The sequence below is a fragment of the Rattus norvegicus genome, chromosome 17 (assembly GCF_036323735.1).
Source record: "Rattus norvegicus strain BN/NHsdMcwi chromosome 17, GRCr8, whole genome shotgun sequence".
Lineage (NCBI taxonomy): Eukaryota > Metazoa > Chordata > Mammalia > Rodentia > Muridae > Rattus > Rattus norvegicus.
The window spans coordinates 18256701-18277130 of record NC_086035.1 but is presented as its reverse complement, the minus strand read 5'-3'; the positions used below and the strand labels follow the sequence as shown (position 1 = coordinate 18277130).

Sequence of the window (20430 nt, the reverse complement as noted above, 5' to 3'; positions counted from 1 at the left end):
TAGCAACCGCAAGGCCCTGGGTTCGGTCCCCAGCTCCGAAAAAAAGAAAAAAAAATCTCTCTCCCTCCCTCTCTCTCTCTCTCTCTCTCTCTCTCTCTCTCTCTCTCTCTCTCTCTGTGTGTGTGTGTGTGTATGTGTGTGTGTATGTGTGTGTGTGTGTGTCTAGTTTTAGTTTGCCATGTCCACCAAAAGAGTTACTTTTCTTATCCATTGAACAACTTTTTCTCATGATTCCAATTAGTCAAGACCAGATTTCATTCTTATCCAGAGCCTTGGACATGAATATGGGCCTGCGGTTGTTTGCTGACAACTTGCTTGCAATAGGATTTCTAAACATCCAGGGTCCACCTAACAGACTGTGTCCCCAGGAAGATCACCCCCCTACCCCCGATCCAGGACCTTCAAACAGACTCTCAATGCCTGGCTGTGCCTCCAGGACCCTGTTGGAGAGTCTTGAACCCCTGACAATCCCAGCCAGAGCTCCGGTCTCAGCAAAGCTCCCATCTTCTGTCTCCCACAGGGTCCTGTAGCATCCACAGCATCAGCGTTTTCCATTCTCTCCTCTGGGCCCGGTCTCCCTCCACCACCTCCACCACCACCTCCTCCTGGACCACCTCCCCCTTTTGAGAATGAGGGCGGAAAGGAGGAGCCCTCCCCGTCTCGCTCAGCTTTGTTTGCCCAGCTAAATCAGGGAGAAGCCATCACAAAAGGTAAGAAAACGAATCCCAGTAGTCAACTCCCTTCCCCTTTGGCTCTAGGCATAGGGATTCTCTCCAGGGTCTCAGGGTCATTCCACCAGCATCCTTAGGATACAGGGAGAAGGAGCTGCCTCTGGGGGGTGGGAGCCTGGGTGCTTTCCAGCTCCAGGAACACAGGCTTCATTGGGCTGCAACATAGACCAGTGAGAACTCAAGAGACTCTGGGTTCTCAGTTGACCCATGAGCGGCGCCCCCTCAGCCGCAGGGCTTCCCCACCAATGCCAAAACTAAGTCATCAAGATCAAATGACATAGAGATGGCGAATGGCACCACCCTGTCCTGTGTCCTACAGCAGAGACTCCTGGAAGGTCTGTCATGGACCTTTGTCTTCTTATGTCAAGTAGCGGATTATTTCAATGCAGATGCTTAACACTTATGAGGATCAAAAGCACACTCATGCTAGACAATATAGTCATGTGGCCAAAAGCTATGCTGCCGGCATCTTGGTTTTGCTCGGTTAGTAGGATTGAGGGTGTAAAGGTTGGTCTTCATGGAGCTGGAAGCCAAGGACTCGAACCTTCACATTTATTCCTGGATCAGACATGTACTGCTCATCCCCCTGAAACTCGCTTGCAGAGTAAGGGACTTCTAACTCTAAAGCTGATTTCAAGTTCTGAAAAGTACTTTCTGGGGGTGCATAGGGGTGCCGTCCGTCTCTTTAAAAACAGGGCTCCTCACTGCTATTTTTCTCATGACTGTGACAAAATTCCTCACAAAAGCAACTCAAGGACTGACCCATCTGTCTTGGCTCACAGTCTGAGAGGGCGTGGTCCATTGAGAGAGGAAGCAGCACAGGACTGCTTGCTCCCATCATAGTGGGTCAAGGGGCAGAGGGGCATGAACACCAGCACCCAGTTCACACTCCCCCTTTAATTCAGGCTGAGGCCCCAGCCCATGGCACGGCCCAGCCCTATTCCGGGTGAGTCTTCTCTGCTTGGTGACAAATCTCTGCAGATTCTCTCACAAACATGCCTAGAGTTGTGTATCCTAAGTGATTCCAAATCCAGCCGAGTTGACCCTTCCTCTCCTCACTTCTTGGGAAAGCAGGAAGCAGACAGGAAGTGGACAGGAAGTGAGGCTAGGCTATGAGATTTCAGGACCTACTGCAACCAATGACCTCCTTCTTCCAGCAAGGATTCACTTTTGATCAAATCTAAAGGTTCTTTTTTTTTTTTTTTTTTTCCTTTTTGGAGCTGGGGACCGAACCCAGGGCCTTGCGCTTGCTAGGCAAACGCTCTACCACTGAGCTAAATCCCCAACCCCAGCTTTGTCTACTCTTATATAGTCCAAACTCCACCCAGTCTTTTAAGCTGTTCTCATACCAGTGAAGACAATCCCCCAGACATGGCCACAGACCAACCTGACCGAGACACTTTCTTACTGAGATTCTCTTCCCAGGTGGTGATCCTAACTCAGGGTAAGTTGACAATTAAAACTGTCCTGCCTTCCTAGGGCTCCGACATGTCACGGACGACAAGAAAATATACAAGAATCCCAGCTTGAGGGCCCAAGGACAAATTCGATCTCCAACCAAAACCCGCACGCCGAGCCCTACATCTTCAAAATCGAATTCTCCTCAGAAACATGCTCCAGTGTTGGAGTTGGAAGGGAAGAAATGGAGAGTGGTGAGTGAAATCCTGTAACACTGACTCTGATTCACTCGGCTAAAACCAACCCCTAAACACCTCAAACCGCTTCTGAAACTCACGGGAGTTTCCAAGTGAGGTAGTAAGATGCAAAAATGAGGAACCAGGTACTTCTGCAGACTTGTATACGTTTTTTTCAGTAGCTCCTATGGGTTCTTTCCTTCTACTTTCTAGAATTACTTTTGGCTTAGTTTGGTTTGGTTGGTTTGGTTATTTGGAGACAGCGTTTCCCTGGGTGGCCCTAGATGTCCTTGAGCTCGATCTGTACATCAGGCTGTCCTCGAACTTAGAGATGTGCCTGACTCTGACTCCCGAGTGCTGGGATTAAAGGTGTGCACTGCCACCACTGCCTTGTTTAAAACTATTTCTTAACTGTGTAAAAATGCACATAGCACTCACCGGTAACCACTGTTACAGTAAATATTTAATCTCAAATTGGGGTTTCTACCCCACCTTAGATCATCCAGTTCCCAGATAAAAGACACACAACCTTTACATTTATACTAAGCCTCAGTCAGCGTGAGGGCCGGTCAGATATCTACCTTCTCTTCTGTCGCACCTGCTTACCTATAGACCCAGAGTTTAGCTTGCTACATTCCACATGGGCTGCTCTCAACTCCAGCTGGCCAGCCCTCGTGGCTGTGTTTTCATAACTCAGCTACCCATGGTGGCTTCTCCTCTCTCCACCTTCTTCTTTCTCCCCGTTGTGGTCTCCTGCCTCAGACCCCAAGCCCTGGAACTAAAGGCCCTGCCTATCTCCTGCCCAGCTATAGGCTGTAGGCAATTTTATTCACCAATTAGAGATAACTTGGGGAGCAAGGTTACACAGAATCACTTGGTTCTACGAGTGGATTCTCTCATCCCTGGGACAACCAGGCCTTGGGGGCAAGGGGCAGTATTTAGCGTTATAATACATAGCAAAAGACCAGATTTCAACAAAGCATCTTTGAGTGCACATCCCTGTGATGCTCAGTATGTTTACAGCTTGTGTTTCTATCCCTAGCATTCGCTGCAAATACACTTTATCTTGCAGAACTCAATCTGTTAGACAATGCTTCCTTTCCCTCTAGCCCTCCAGCCCCCAGCCAGTGCCAGTGTGCTTCCTTTCTGTGAACTTGACTACCTATTTCCAAACTTTTAAGTTGGTGGGGAAGAAGCCATCAACCGGTACTCCTGGAACTCTGTGCCTTGTGGTGATGGGCTGATAGTTTTGTTCATAACCTGAAGCCACCACTGCCACCCACCGTTCTCAGGGTTAGTTATATAAGCGTGTCAGGGAGGCTTTGAATATGGATGACAGCCGGAGTCAGAGAGCATCCTAAAGATTAAGGAACAAAGTCCTTGGAAAGTCACCGAGGCCTGAAAAAGACAATGGAGTTTGAACTACTGTTCAGATCCCAGCAGCCCCATCTCCTGATGACCAACCACAGCGGGGTCTGATGCAGCATCTAATGGACTGCCAGCATCCAAGTCTGCCTAGCAACCAAGTCAGCATAGCAACCACACCCCTGCTCCAGCCCTGCCCTCTAGCAGGGCTGTTACACTAACTGATCCCCACTTCTGAGCAGGAGTTCACTCACTCCCATGATTGCAATCGACAGCTAAGACCTGGAGGTTTCTCCATAAGGAGAATGTTCCAGAAGACAGCATGCTGAAAGGCGACAGTTCTGTTGAAGCCTTATAGCAAGGTCAGCAGTTGGTGGGTCCAGCCCATCTTTCTGTTCATGTTTAATGTCCATGTCTGTTCTACCTTTAGGAATACCAAGAGGACAGGAATGACCTTGTCATCTCAGAGACTGAGCTAAAACAAGTGGCGTACATTTTCAAATGTGACAAATCCACTCTTCAGATAAAGGGAAAAGTAAACTCCATCACCGTCGGTAGGCAAAATGAAGCCTGTGTGTTTATAGCGTGGAGCTACGTTGCAGAAACCTGCCGCAGGCATTTACCCGAACGTCGTCTTTTTCTCTTTTAGATAACTGCAAGAAGTTTGGCCTGGTGTTCGACCATGTGGTGGGCATCGTGGAAGTGATCAACTCCAAGGACATTCAGATCCAGGTGAGCAACGTCTACAACCCATGCTGCCCTGGCCAGGGCTCTGTGTAAACCACTCATCTTCCTGCAGGGACAAAGGAAAGGACTCACGTCCCTTATGTCCACCCCAGGAACATCGAATTCCTTATCTTTCTAAACACAGCTTCATCGCTGCCCCTCTGGGGAATCCCTGTCTTTATTCTCAGTCACCATTAGTCGGTTTTGGTTTTTTTTTTTCCCCCTCCCATTTTGTACCACAAACACTGTCTTAGCTTCTTGATCTCAAGGAGAGCTACCAAGCTGGGGACACAGCTCAGTGGCCCAGTGCAGGCACTCATAAGGCTCTGGGTTCTGTCCAACACAGGAAGAAAGAAAGAAAGAAAGAAAGAAAGAAAGAAAGAAAGAAAGAAAGAAAGAAAGAAAGAAAGAAAGGAAAGAAAGAAAGAAAGAAAGGAAGGAAGGAAGGGAGGGAGGGAAAGGAAAGCAAAGCAAGCAAGCAAAGCCAGCTTCATAGTATTTGTAGCTCTGAAGACCTGTGTAGCACCTGAACACTAACTATAGGCACCCAGTAAATGTTGTTGAGCACACGAGGAGACGAGTCAGCTACTATGAGTAAAGAATATTGAGAGTAGGAGAGTAGGAAAGTAATGTTCCCCAGACTAAAAAGAATTCCATCCATAAAGAATGGCCCTGAGGAAGGAGGAGGATGGTACATACAGAATCAATGAGATAACCAGAAGGAAAAAAAAGAGAGAAAGAGAGACAGGGAGTAAGTAGATTGAGGATTGAATTTTCAGAAACAAGAGAAAAATCAGTACACCTTCATTAATTTTGATTTTGTTAAATAGGCTTTTACGACATACAGAAATCCAAAGGACTTCTGACATTGGGCCAGGTCCAGCTCCTCTCCTTGGTTCTGCTATTTGCATAGTGTTAATTACCCTTTGCATCTGGTGTTTCCTGGTGATGACTGACAAAATTAGATTGCAGTTATGTAAATCTTCCCCCTTCCCGGGTTTCTCTCCATTCACACATTTAATTAGAACTCACTTAATTGTATATATTACGTTTGTGTATTTACCTTGTCATTTTTAAGACGTTGGCTTTGTTTATGCCCACTGTGTGGAAACAGCCCTGATTGGGCATCCTGAATCCTGGCTAGGAATGCCGGCTCTACACATACACATCTGAGGATCCCAGGAAAGGGGAGGCTACGCTGTAATCGGATTAAGAATCTCTCTTGAAATCCTAAAGCAAACGGCAGGTTTCACTTCAAAGAGTTGCTATGGACACCAAAGCAAGAGTTTTCTCCCCGTCCTTATTTCTATTCTGTAATGCATTAGAGGTCCTAATCCCTTCAATAAGACAAAAATAACCGAGGGAAATAAAATGGGAAAAGAACAGATAAAAATGTCTTTATGTGACAGTTTTATGTAAAGGCGAAGAGACAAGCAATAAACTATACAGCAAGGCAGGTGAGTAGGTGGTATACTACCAAAGGAAAAAGTCATCTCTCAACACCACAAATATGCATCAGGAAATGGAACATGAAGTAAGACCCAGCATAGCACCAGAACCAAAGGGGACCGAGTACTAAATCAACAAAGCAAGCAAAAGGGATTCATAAAGAACGCAGAGTTGTGAGTCAAATGAGCAAAAAAAAAAAAATGACCCCAGTATCGTTTCCACCTCTTCAGTCTGTAAGTCCAGCGAAGCTCAAAGATTTCGGCATTTTTTTTTTTTTAATTAAAGAAGAAGAAGAAAATCAATAGCAACAACAACGAAGCTTGAAATTCATTTGGAAACTAAGAGACCAAAACCAGTAAAATCGGAAGGGGGCCTCGGTGGTTACAGGCAACACTGCTCTTGCAGAGGATCATCCTAGGCAGCAAACTAAGCTGCCCACAACTGCCCTCGACTCCAGCTCCCGAGCCCCTGGAGCGCTCTTGTGAACTCCAAGTGACCTGCGCTCACACTGGTACAAATCTATGCTCAAACACACATGATACGCAGAACTCAAAAATGAAATAAAACCTTTGAAAGACTAGATGAGAAACTTTGAAAGCAGATGAAGGAAGTGAATTGGGTCATCCTGAGGTGGCGTGGCACATGGTTCGAGATACTTAAAAAAGAATCCCTCTTCCCCCCCCCCCCCAAAAAAAAACCAAAGCAGACTAGCAAGCCATGATGTAGATGGGTGTAGACACTGAAGCGGATTTTAGAACAGTTGGTTATGTATGTGGGAAGACGACACGGAGGGGCTGGAGAGATGGCTCACCAGTTAAGTGCATTGGCTACTCTCGCAGAGGACCTAGGTGTGGTTCCCAACGTTCAGGTTATCTCCCCACCATCTCTAACTGGTCTCGGGATCTGACGCCCTCTTGTGGCCAGCACAGGTAGTGCATACACATGGCACACAGACACACATGCAGGCAAAACACCCATACTCATAAAACGATTTTTAAAGGAAAAAAAAATCAAAAATAAAACAACCACTAAATCTCCACTTCATGCCATACTTAAAAGGTTCCAGATTAAATACCTTCAAACATTTAGAATGACGGAGGAAAAAAAAAACCCTTCATGGTTTCGTGGTTCACATGATTCAAAACCACAAACCATAAAGAAAACAAGTGGTTGATCTAACCCCGTTAAAGGTAACCCCGTAATTTCTAGGTTGGGGATTAAGTTCAGCGGTGAAATGTTTGCATAGCCTGGGTGAGGTCCTAGGCGCAATCCCCAGGACTGTGCGTGCGAGGATGTGCACACACACATCACAATTTTCATAATATATATTCAACAGAGGATACGATATGCAGAGCTGAAGGGCCAGATATGGATGAAGGAAAGATATTTGCAATGCAGATAATGAAAAGGCTTTGCATCCAGAACGGGAACGATGGTAACGAAGACCAGAAAGTGAGACTAGCGCTCTAATGGCAAAGCCAGCAGAGCGCATTAACAATTCAGAGACGTAAAGAGTGAACTGGTTGGCAGACACACACACGAAGATATGCTGGCGTGACAGAAGGAGGGGTGTGAATGGATACCGCAGTCGCAGATTCCTGTTCACGCTCATCTCTTTTGCATTCAGAATGCTCCTCGTTCTGTAAGGAGCCGCTTTGGCGGAATCTCACGGGTAAAGGAGCAGTAAGGGCAGGACAGACTGAGTGCGTGCTCAAATGACTGACGGACGAGCCTTCCTGGAAGTGGAGCACCGGGCTCCCTGCCACCTCCAAGTGACAGCATGAACTTGGTACCCTCACTGCAGGACAAACTGGCACCAAGAGCGAATGCCACATCCGTAACCTGTGGGTGAATCGTTATGTGTTTCTGTGCGCAGGGTAAAGCTCTAGCCACAGGCGAAGGAAACGCGGAAAGCGTGTATTGGAGTGGTGTGATAGCAGCAACAGAGAACAAAAGTACTTACGTGTCCACCTACTGGCAAATGGGCAAACAGCTCTCCGAGTGCTACTCAACAGTTAAAATGAACAAGCTACTGTTACCAGCATAAAAAAAAAAAAAAAATAGGTAGATTTTTTAAAAAACGGGTACATTTTTTTAAAAGGGCATTGAGCCGAAAGGTTAAGTTACAGGATGGTGCTATAGGAGAGATCCATTTATTAAAAAACATAGAGCGTGCATGCATACCAATTTACACATGAAACCCACTTATGTGGAGTCAGGGTGTTCTCCTGGGCACTTCACCCAATAGACAGATCATAAGCAAACAAACAAAAAAGAAACAATTGTTTTTTTAAATAACAACAAAAAGCCAGGAGAGTAGTTACATACAGGGAGGAGAGAAGTAGGGGGAAGAGAGGGAAAGTGGAGTAGACGACGACAGTATCCAGGGGACGTCCGTGATCGTGGGAGATTTTAGTTCTTGGGAGTCGGGGGTTGGGGGGCGACAGTAGTTGAGTGTGTGCTGCACACCTGTGACCCCAGTACTTGGGAGGACTCCATGCCGTTAGAGGCCGGTTTGATCTGTAGAGCAAGCTCCATCCAGGCTAACCCAATCTCAAAACCAACCTAACACACACAGTAAAGCCCGGTGTAACACCCCTGACGAAAGCACTTAGGAGGTAGAGACAAGAGAAGGAACAGCAATTCAAAGCCATCTTTGGTCCCAAAGTGAGTCCAAGGCCAACCTAGGCTACATGACACCCTGTTGGGAGGGAGGGAGGGAGGGAGGGAGGGAGGGAGGGAGGGAAACATTCAAACACACCAAAAGGGAATGTGGGAGAATGTAGCACTGATAAAGTTGTTGTAGAGCGTATATGTATCTATTACTCTTTGCATGTTTCCATGCCGGAAATAGCTTGTTACATTTTTAAGGATATGAACTGTGCACTTTGAACAGTTACTTTGGGAAGGGTGAACCATTGGTTGTCTGTGGTAGGAGATGGAAGGAGCAATTGTCTCCGAGACAAGAGAAACAGCTGATAGGACACTTAGTGAATTTCTGGATGCTCAAACCAAGAGAGTGTCATTACCTAGTTAAAGTGCCTAGTAAATTGTCTGAAAAGGGCCTGGGCACAACTGAAGCAGAAATCACTTACCTGCCTGGGGCTGAGATGGGGATCAACTGTAAGTGGCCATTAGGGATATTTTTAGAATGGTGGAACGATTCTAAAACTGGCTTGTAGTCCCAATTGCACAACTCTGTACATTTATGAATAGCATCCAGTTGTACACTTAAAAATGGGTGGTTCGTATAATTTCAGATTTTGCAACACTAATGTTATTTAAAGAAAAGGGAGGAAAAAAAAAGCTAAAGTTCATATAATTTGGCCTGGCAATCTTTTTTTTTGCAAAAATGTTCTAGGAAAACATACAGATTGGGAAAGAGACAACCACCGTCAGGGAAAATTTTTTTTTAATTATTACTGAGTAATAATATTCATAAGCCAACTCTCCAGGAGTCACTGGTAGCTCCTACTTTCCTTAGCTTGGCCGGAGATATCCGTGGGCTTCAGGCTGGCACACAGATGCTTTCATCCTCGTATCATAAAGAAATCTAGAAGTCAGGAAAACATGATTAGGCACATTTTTAAAACAGACACACACACATACATGCATGCACACAGAGACACAGAGATACAGTCTCATTCTCTCTATCTCTCTGTCTCTCTCACACACATACACATAGAGACAGAGAGAGACAGACAGAGAGAGACAGACAGAGAGAGAGAGACAGACAGACAGACAGACCTGCATATATACTATATTATCTCAAGCAGAGCCTTGCCTGTACTTGCCTGACCTTGAATGACCCAGCTGGACCGTTCTCTTGATTTGGGCTTCAATTCCAACTCAGTATCCAGTTTCTGTGGAGCAAGAGGAGGAGAAGCCAGATGACTGGCTAGACGCCCCACAAGGAATTCTTCAGGGCACCTGGGCCACAGACAGAATGTGTTCCTTTGGTTTGCAAACCAGCCTTTTCTTCTGGTTGAAAGGAGAGATGTCTTTATTGCTTCAATTACCATTACAAGAAGGAAACTTCTAGAGTTGTAATGAAGTCTTTGGGAGAATGGTATATCCCTGTGGGCATTGTGGGAAGGTTTGAAAATGGATTGTTAGAAGAGAAACTTAAAACTCATCTGAATTTTTTACTGGACTCAGATACTTGTGAACCTTACAAAGCACTGCCTCCTCTTGCTCGAGGGTCCCGATTATCTGGGTGAATGTCCTCAGTTTGAGCTCCTGAAATGAGTGCATTTTGAGATGCCTGGACCCCTATCTCAGTTGAACTTCACCTTTAGCCCTCAGACTCTTATCCGGCCAGTGACTTACATGAGAAGAATTGGAGTATTTCTTACTTATTCTGAAGTTTGGGAACAGTCTACCTGGCTTCTATTTGAAATTAATCTTATTGTTTGCCGTCTGTATGGATATTTGTTTTAGCCCCAGTCTCAGAGATAACTGTCAAAACTTAAATTTTAAGCAAATGAGTCCTGTTTCTCTTATCACGGAATCAGATAGGCGTTTCGGATTCGCTAGCGGGTTGTGGGGCTTTTCTGAACATTTTAGCTGCTGCCTCCAAATTAATCCCTTAATTTCACCTCAAGAAAGAGAAACGCTGCCTGTTTGGGATTCTCCCATGTATAGTCATTTCACTCTGTCCTCAGATGACACTTACACACACACACGGACACACACACACACACACGGACATGGACACGGACACGGACATGGTCACATACATACAAACACACACACACAGAGCGGGAGAGAGACATACAGAGACAAACAGAAACAGACACACACATATAGACAGAGACAGGAGAGGGAGAGAGAGGGAGACAAGAGACAGACAGACAGACAGACAGACAGACAGACAGACAGACAGACAGAGAGCAGAGAGTACATACTGCCCCCATGAGTCCTAATCATAAACTCAGGAGGAACTCTGGAGAGTACCTGCTTGGGCACATGGTCATTTTTATTTCTTTGCTTTGGTCCCATTTTTTCCCTTAGGTAATGGGGAGAGTGCCAACAATCTCCATTAATAAGACAGAAGGATGCCACCTGTACCTCAGTAAAGATGCGCTAGACTGTGAGATCGTGAGCGCCAAGTCGTCCGAGATGAATGTCCTGGTCCCTCAGGGTGACGATTATGTAAGTACCTTCCAAAACCCTGCCCAGAAAGGCTTTTGTGGCATGTTCATGTTAGTGTTCTTGGAGAGGGGGCTCATCACTACCATCTCATGAGCTTCCGTTGAAGACAGCAGAACAGGCAGGTGAGTGAGGAAGCCAAAAAATATTCTAATGCTCCTCTTAACATAAGGGTCTACTAGGAAGCTCAACAGAAAGGGCTCAAAACTCTAGAAAAACCTAAGGTTGGGTTCAAGAGCCTCAAAATGGGGCCCAGAATCCGGGTTCTTTGTATGTGCAGTATACATTCATGTCATGACACATGTGGGGGTCAGAGGAAAACCTCAGGTAGTCCTTGCCTTCCTCCAATCTTTTTGAGACAGGGTTTCTTGTTCACCACTCTCTAAGCGTCTGGGGGTTATTCTTTCCTCCCTCCATCTTATCCTAGAAGGGTCGAGACTGCAGGCATGGTTTATGTTTGGGTTTTAGGGGATTCAAACTCAGGCCCTCCTGCTTAGACAGACAAGCACCTTACCCACCGAGCCATCTCCCCAGCCCCAGAATCTTGATTCTTAGCAGGCTCCCAAGTAAGTCCTCCAACCATCGGCCCACTGAACTCTCCATTTAGAAATACTAGCCCAAGTCATTCAGCCAGAACTTCATTTCTTTACGTCCTCTCCCCAGCGAAGCAGTTTCTAGAAGGACCCCATTAGACGTCCACCCATGTCAACGTTGAGTAAGGTTGAGTTAATCTCCTCTCTTAGATTCTGAAGTACAGCAGATCTGCCCATCCTTACTACGTGGAAACGAACACGTAGAGAATTCGAAGTTTAACTGGGCAGGCAGGACAGGAGAAGGCAGCAAACAAGAGAGTCAGCAAGTTGCTTTCAAGAGAAGGGCCACATCGGCTTGGAGGGCGGCTTACCAGCTGTCCACAGGCTGCAGTCAGCAGACAGGTTGACTTCCGTAAGCAGAGATTATCCATTTACCTCAGGACTTCCTTTGGCTCTACCCTCACGTACCACACACTGCAGCCTAGAATTCCTCATCTAAGTTTAAAGCACAATACTGTGCAGACAGTGAGTCATAGTGGAGATGCCAACCGTACTTGAAACAAGCATTCCCTCTTGGGTTCTCAGGCAATACAGCCGGGCAGCAGAGTAAGGTCAGCCATATGTTGGGCCATGCCTGGTCTTTGTAACTGTCTAAGCAGAACGCCCAGCGGTATGGGAATTGGATCAGCTGAGATAAGCTCATTTGCATGAGCACCTCAAACTCATTAAGCTAGTCTCTGAGCGTGCTACCAGGCATCCGTAATTGTTTAAGACGTCCAAATGGGGGGCTGGGGATTTAGCTCAGTGGTAGAGCGCTTACCTAGGAAGCGCAAGGCCCTGGGTTCGGTCCCCAGCTCCGGAAAAAAAAGAACCAAAAAAAAAAAAAAAAAAAAAGACGTCCAAATGGATTCCATTACACAGCCCAGATTGAAACCCATTGGCTTAGAAGCGGTGGTTCTTAACCTGTGGGTCATGATCCTTGTGGGGGGGTTGTCTTAGTTAGGGTTTTACTGTGGTGAACAGACACCATAAAGGACAGCATTTAATTGGGGCTGGCTTACAGAGTCAGAGGTTTAGTCCACGCTCATCAGTGTGGAAGCATGGCAGCATCTAGGCAGGCATGGTACAGGCACAGCTAGACTTCTCTCTCTCTCTTCATCTGAAGGCTGCTAGTGGAAGACGGATTTCCAGGCAGCCAGGATGAGGGTCTTAAAGCCCACGCCCACAGTGACACACCCACTCCCACAAAGCCACATCTCCTAATAGTGCCACTCCCTGAGCCTAGCATATGCAAACCATCACAAGGGTCACGTATCAGATATCCTGCATGTCGGATATTTCCATTACAATTCATGACAAAATTACAGTTATGAAGTAGCAACGGAAGTAACTTTATGGTCAGGGTTACCACACGATGAGGAACTGTATTAAAGGGTCTCAGCCAGCACTAGGAAGGTTGAGAACCACTGACTTAGAGAATGAAAGCTAATCAAAGCCTGAGCTTTTGTACTAAACTGTATCCTTGCCTCTTTGGGTCAGTGGCTTTGCTCCCTCAAGTTGTTGGTCCTCTTCACACACTTTCCAGGAGGAGGTGCAGACACAGACTTGGGTGTCAGGATGTGGGAATGGACAGTGGGCATCTTCATCCTGATGGAAACCAACCTCCCAGAGGAGAGGCATGGATGTATCAGTCTCTTTGATGCTACAGCACCATACTGCCAAAGAGGCCATCTTCATGGCTGGCCATGGGGCTCAGAGATGTATGTCTCTAGCACACAGTAGGGCCTGGGTTCCATCCCCTACTCCAGGTCTGAACTTTCCAATGGAGAACAAACACAAAGCTGTAATTACACTCAGAGAAGAATATCAGAAGTGATAGCAGGCACACAGGTGCATTGGATTACTCAAGAATAGTCCTGTTGTAGGCAGAAGACCGTGACAGACAGAGTCTTAGTACCTAGGAGGTTGGAGTAGGAGGATCATGAGTTCAAGGCCAGCCTGGGCTTCATAGCACAAGACCCTGTATCCAAAGTAATTTGGCTTGTCTATTGAAGATTTCATTCTAGAATTTCCTTATTACAGTAAAATAAGTAAACAAATCATTTCTCAGGGTTGTACAGGAAATCCAGTGAGGCTCCAGAAGCCAGAGGCAAGGGGCTTGAGTTCATGTGTGCTTATATGCATGTGTGTGTGTTGTATGTGGTATGGTGTGTGGGTGGTTGTGTGTGGTGTGTGGTATGGGGAGGGGGGGTTTGTGTGTGTGTGCCTGTAGTGTGTATGTGTATGTGTGGTATATGGTGTGTGTGTGTGTGTGTGTGTGTGTGTGTGTGTGTGTGTGGTATGTGTGGTATATGTAGTGTATGTGTGTGTGGTGTGTTGTGTGTATTGTATATGGTGTGTGTGTGTGTGGTATGTGTGGTATATGTAGTGTGTGTGTGTGGTGTGTTGTGTGCGTTGTATATGGTGTGTGAGTATGGTGTATGTAGGTATGGTGTGTATAGGTGTGTATGTGTGGTATGTGTGTGGTATGTTGTACAGTGTGTGTGTGTGTGTGTAGTGTGTGGTATATAGTATGTATGGTATATGGTATATGTGGGGGGGTGTTTGTGTGTGTAGTGTGTGGTATATAGTATGTGTATGGTATATGGTGTGTGTGTGTATATATATGTGTGGTGTGTGTAGTATGTGTGTGGTATATAGTATGTGTGTAGTATATGTGTGTGTGTGTGTGTGTGTGTGTAGTGTGTGTGGTATATAGTATGTGTATAGTATATGGTGTGTGTGTATATATGTGTGGTGTGTGTAGTATGTGTGTGGTATATAGTATGTGTGTGGTATATGGTGGGGTGTGTGTGTGTGTGTATTTTCACACTTATGCATGTGCACATGTTCTCATGCCCTAAGGACATTTCTACAATATCCCAAAGAGTAGACAAGTCTGGACCCCATTCACACACTGATTTCCCCTGAGAATTTGAAGACCAGAGCTTCTCATTCTCTTCCCCAGTCTTGCCGACTCAGAATCTGCCTGTTAGTAAGATCATAGCTGATTCAGTGCCTGTTCGGGTTTGATGGAGGCCAGTGGCTGAGAGAGACTCCCCCAGTTTGTGTGTTGCTGCTCTGCTCCCTGCACTGTCATTCCAGGCCTGCTGCTGAGCCTCTCAGACCTCTGCTCCCAGCAGCCCTGAGCTCAGGAGGCCTTCGGATGTCGCCTGACTTTGTTCATGTCTGGATACGAGTACCGAACATGAGGCTCTCTGGGAGTAACTCAGACACAGCATTTGCCTACCACAAATGAGGCCCTGGGTTCTACATTAAACCTCAGTATATACCTGTAATCCCAAAACTCAGAAGGTAGAGGCAGAAGGATCAGGGATTTGAGATCGGCTTCAGTCAAGGATAAAGTGAGTTCAAAGCTAGCCTGGGTATTTGAGGTCTGTCTCAAAGAGCAAGCATAGCTCTTCATAAACACTAATGATAAGGGTGTTGCCAGCATGAAGTCACAGACCATGCCAGTCTGCCCGTGACCCCGCCCTCTCTATGAAGCAGATAGGGATCTGATGCAATTTCTTTCACCCATCACGTGACACCTGTCATCCTTCAACCTGCAGAAGAAGCGTAACCACGTAAATGACCCTCCTTCTCAACTTCTTCCAGAGAGAATTTCCCATTCCTGAGCAGTTCAAGACGATATGGGACGGATCCAAGCTCATCACCGAACCTGCAGAAATCATGGCCTGACCTCCAAGAGATATCCTTCCCCGAGTCCCTCCAGCTGGCAGAAGCAAACAGCTAATAGGAGCTAGATTTCACCATAGCCCCGGCGTCCATGTCAGCGTCCTGCAGTTCTGTGCCGTGGAAAACAGTTTCTTTTCTGGCAGGCTTTTATGGGCGTTTTGAAATATTTACCATTTGATCGTGCTTTGTGTGTGATTTTTACTTCCACATGATAACTAGTGAACACAGCAGAGAGAGAGAGAAAAGGATTCTGTTCCCATCGGATCACACACCGTGACACCCATTTTGTCCTTTTGGTTTAATTGCTAGTTGGAAAAAAAAAATGAAGCCTTAGAGAGTCTATGTCTGTTTTTACCTTTCAGACAACTTTAGCATGATGAAATAGTCTTGTGCCCTGAAGAATAAGACTATTTTTTAATTTTCACGTGTTCACCTTCATCACCGAGGACATCCTGTCAGTGTGAATGTACACTTCAATCCATGTTTTTACACACACGTCTACACAAAGAGGAAACAGAATTCTAAGTTTATAGTTACTGAAAAATGAAGGAAATCTTAACTCCTCATCTTAAACATCCTTCCGCTGAGTCACTTTGAAAATTCTTACTTGTCTGCCTTTCCCTAAGACAAAGGGTGGTGGCAGAGAGGGGTAGGGTAGGGTGGAGACTCAGTCCTCATTTTTTGCTCTGTAACACCTTATGGTTCTGTTCCAAGAATAGCTCGACTGTTGGACAACCCCATGCAGGTCTCTAATGCTTATCAGACATGAGTCCCTCTTCCAATGGCCAGGCTCCCCAGTGCTAACCAGCCTCAAAGGCAAAAGCCCGAGAGCCACAGCCAGACTGTTGCTTCTCGAATCAGTTGCTTGGCTCTGGTTGGGTTTCCTAGCCTTGACAGCACACTCTCTCCCAGGTGAGCAACAATGCTCTCCATGTCTCTTCTCTGCACACGGCCGAGAACTCTGAAGCTTTGGGGCCGTGTGGAGCGAAGCCTAGCGCTGAGCTTTCGGAACCGATGGGAGCATCTAGACTGTGCCTATGAATGCCTTGCTGGAAGTCATTGTCAGTCTCTGAATAGCTTCTGTATCCATTTAGTATTTGCATCTCTGATAATTGTGTATCAAAGTTTTGCTATAAAAGTTCTGTCCTTCTGGACTAGGTTGTGGCTTTAGTAAGTATAATTTTTTTTTTTTTGGTTCTTTTTTTCGGAGCTGGGGACCGAACCCAGGGCCTTGCGCTTCCTAGGCAAGCGCTCTACCACTGAGCTAAATCCCCAACCCCAGTAAGTATGATTTTTGAACAGTAAAGTTACACTAAGTAAAAACTAATTGTTTAAATACTGAGATAAATTCTCGTTTGATTTTTTTGGTGGAGGCTGGTGTTTGTTTGCATTTGTTTTGTTCTGTTTTTTTTTTTCTTTTTGCTTGTTTATTGATTTGTTTGCGGTCAGCCAGAGGTACAAAGTGAGACACTATCTAGGAAAAAAAAAAATAATTATGGAGTCAGAAGAAATGGCTCAGCAGCTGGAGATGCTTGACACTGAGCCTGACAACCTGAGTTTGACGTCCAGGAATCAGGTGGTGGAAGGGGAGAATTGACCTACACAAGACGACCTCTGACCTCTACATGCACGTCATGAATGTACGTGTCAACACGCACACACAAGTAAGATTTTTAAAAATTTTAAACCTCAAGGCTCAGCAGTGAAGAGCTCGTCTGTTCTTACGGAGGACCCACGTTCAATTCCATAACTCTAACTCCAGTCCCAAGGGCTCTGACATCCTCAGGGGCACCCGCATGCATGTGGTGCCCCCACACACTCGGTCACACACGTACCAAAGGTCAAAATGAAAATCACCACCAGGTTATATATTACATATTTGCGTTATAGAGGTCTTATGCAACCAGGGTGGTCTTTTAATTAAAAAATAAAACAAGGAGGAAAGAAAGTGGCAGAAAGTCAAGTGCCAAGGGCTCCCGGGTCTCCTCGGTATCTTAGGCTGAGAATGAAATGGCAGAGGCAGTCTTGGCTGTAAGTCCTCTCCTGGGTAATACTGACCATAACCCACCTCAGTCCCTTCTGAGAGTCTTCCCTTTCGTGCGCCTGCGGAAATGATAGGGAATGCATACCGTGTAGTGTGTTTATCCCTTCACTCACTGGAAGTGTTTACATCAGCTTCTTAGGAACTGCAACTCTCTCTGCCTTGCCCATTTCAAAAGGCAGAATCTGGGATCCAGGGACGTCAGCCCCATGTACAGAGAGAAGCAACAGCAGGTCAGGTGAAGGCTGCAGCAGCATGCTGTAACTACTGTGGTTCCCTTAGTCTAGCATTTCCCTGACGTACCTAACCAGCATCGCATCAGTGGTTCCTTCCCCATCATCAGTGAAGTTCTAGACACTGCCTTTTCCTGGTTGAACGCCTGTGTGTGTGACAAGTTTCTCTGCATCCTCTGCCCACCCCATCTCTACCTCTTTAGTTCCTCCGTGTTCATTTGTCTCCCTTCGGTCCATTGCCTGCACGGATGACGCTCAAACCTACCTGCATCTGAACCCATCTTCTCAGTTCCTGATTATCGATGTCCGTAGATTATTTTCATCTGCTCTTCCCAACTTCTCGGTGTGGCTGAAGTCACAAACATTTGCCACACTTCATCCAGTTTTCCTCAGCTACCTGCCAAGTTCAAGGCCCTGTCTTAGTCACTTGTTGCTCTGTTTAAATACCTGATAAGAGCGATGTCAAAAAAGGACGGATTCATTTCGGCTTACGGTTTTAAGGGATGCAGTCCATCTTAGTGGGGAAGGCATGGTAGTACGAACAAGAGGTAGCTTGTAAAATAAATTTAATTATACCGACCCCGTCTTACTTTCAAATGAGTGAGACTCAGACTATGATTTATTTATGTAGCATTGCACAATTACTGGGGGAATTACCCACAATCTATCTTTCTTTACACTAAACTGTCTACTTCCCCACCTATGCTCCCCAAATACTTGCTACTTGAGTCTTCCCCAGTTATTTCTGCTCCACCAACCTGACCTCAGGATCCATTTCACCCAGGCATGTGCTCCTGGTTCATCATATCTAGTGGAGACCTCCCTTTTCTCTCTCTCTCTCTCTTTCTTTCTTTCTTTCTTTCTTTCTTTCTTTACTTTCTTACTTTCTTTCTTCCTCCTCCAAGATACTTCTCTCTCTCCCTTTCTTCTTGTGGTCCCTACCTGCAGTCATCCAAGCCCTGCCTACCTCCCCAGTAATTGGCTGTCACCAGTTTTATTTACCCAATAATTTTAAGGTAGGGAGCAAGGTTTACATAACAAGGGCTGGTGAGGAAATTCGCTGGTCTTGGGGCAGCCAAGTCTTGGGGTACAGAATTTAGCTTTTGAATACATTAGCAATACCAGACCAACCCCAAACAGTAGCTGGGCAACATTGCAAATAGGGAGACAGGAAGTGGAACCTAGATGTCAAATCTTAAGACCAGAGACCCACATCCCCCTAGCAAGGCTCCATCTCCTAAAAAGATTCCATAAACTTCAAAAGCAACATCTCCTGCCACAGACCCAAGTGTTCAAACATATGAATCTGTCAGGGCATTGAGCACTGAAGCCACAACAGGCCTCTCTCTAGTACTTCCCATCAGAGATCTATAGTTACCGTTTCCTGTGGTAGGACGCATGGACAGGAAGTGAAAATGGAGGAAACCATAGTTCATTCTTTTTCAGTACAATGTTTGAGATGGTCTTGGTAGCCCAGGCTGAACTGTAAATTGCTAGGTAGCCCAGGCTGGCCTTGAAATCACGGCAAATCTCCCACCACAGACTTGGGGGCGCTGAGGTTATGGGCATGAGCCATCATGGCTGGCTTAGGGTTCAGCTTTAGACATGTGTTTTCAGGATGTCTTTGTGGCATAGAACTGAAAATGTCAGCCAATAGATAAGCAGATCTGGCGTCCTGTCTGACTCCAACGCCCTAGGAATTGTTTCATGAGCTTAAATATTCCAAAAAAAAAAAAAAAAAAGCCCCTGAACTTCATTAAACATGCTCATTACAAAGAACTGATTTTAAAACGTTGGTACTGTCTGTACCACTGCGGGTACAGAGGTGGTTTTGACAGTCACTTTGAGGGCTTTTATCCCTGCAATGGAGACAGACTGGTTTATGTTAGCCCTATTGAGCACATTCCAATATTTCTGCGTGTCAAGCAGCTGCTGTCTGCTCTGCATGTAGACGGGAAACCAGCTCGAATCACCCCACCAATGTTCACCCCGATTGCCCCACATGGCTTTTGTTCCTCTGTTTGTTTAGTAACTTGGCGCGGAATATACAATGAACAAAGGGTAATGTTGGCCAAAAACAGTTTGTGTTCAGGTTTCGCTCAGGCACAAAGTCTGGTTTCATAGTCAAAAATAAGTTTTTGCCTAAAGCTGCAACTTTAGATGTTTGGGGTCTAAGTCTGCTTGCTTTCTTTTAATACACTGTGTTTCAGAAGCAGGGTATAGTGACACATGTCTGGAATCCCAGCACTTGGAAGGTGGAAGCAGGAGAATCAGTCTTTCAAGGTCATGGTCATCTCCAAAGTAAGTTCAGAGGTCATCCAGGGCTATGGAAGGCCAAGTCTCAAAACAACAGTCAAACAAAAGACATTGTTTTGGACCATTGGTAATCATTTTAAAAGTGACGTCTTGTTTTGACACAAAGAACCAAACGAAAGACGCATCCCTTATTAAAGCATAATGCCAGTTTTTAGATCCCATTTGCCAACATCAAAGAAAAAAAATCTTTAAAAAAAATCAGCTGATGCTGATTTTGGTGGAGTGTTCGAATCCTGGACGTGAAGCCCTGGGATCAAACTATATTAAACAAATAAGATAGCTGAGCTTAGGAGCAAAGGTCAGGAGGATCAAAAGTTCAAAGCTATCCTTGGCTACTTAGCAAGTTTGCAGCCAGCCTGGGCATGTGAGACCTTATCTATGGATGGATGGATGGATGGATGGATGGATGGATGGATGGATGGATGGACAGATGGAAGGATGAATTATAAATAAAGTCAGATGGTAATTCCCTGAGATCAATAATTCGTTCTGGCAAATAAACAGAAACCGTAT

At 45.7% G+C, this 20430-nt stretch overlaps 1 protein-coding gene and 1 long non-coding RNA gene across 6 annotated transcripts in view; one reads left to right on the top strand and one right to left on the bottom strand.

The window, feature by feature from the left end:
- Window positions 1-16669, top strand: part of Cap2 (cyclase associated actin cytoskeleton regulatory protein 2) — a 149220-nt gene extending 132551 nt beyond the window's left edge. For 3 of the 4 annotated variants that reach the window (XM_006253754.4, XM_006253753.5, XM_039095302.2), the window contains exons 9-14: window positions 521-710; window positions 2211-2383; window positions 4161-4284; window positions 4380-4462; window positions 10919-11059; window positions 15247-16669. In XM_006253754.4, the coding sequence (XP_006253816.1) occupies window positions 521-710; window positions 2211-2383; window positions 4161-4284; window positions 4380-4462; window positions 10919-11059; window positions 15247-15330 (795 nt within the window). In that variant the 3' untranslated portion in view covers window positions 15331-16669. 4 annotated transcript variants of the gene reach the window in all.
- LOC120097854 (uncharacterized) overlaps window positions 16374-20430 on the bottom strand; it is a 19029-nt gene continuing 14972 nt past the window's right edge. For both annotated transcript variants that reach the window (XR_010059108.1, XR_010059107.1), the window contains one exon: window positions 16374-17998. This is a non-coding gene — a long non-coding RNA (uncharacterized LOC120097854). The remainder of the gene's footprint in view (window positions 17999-20430) is intronic.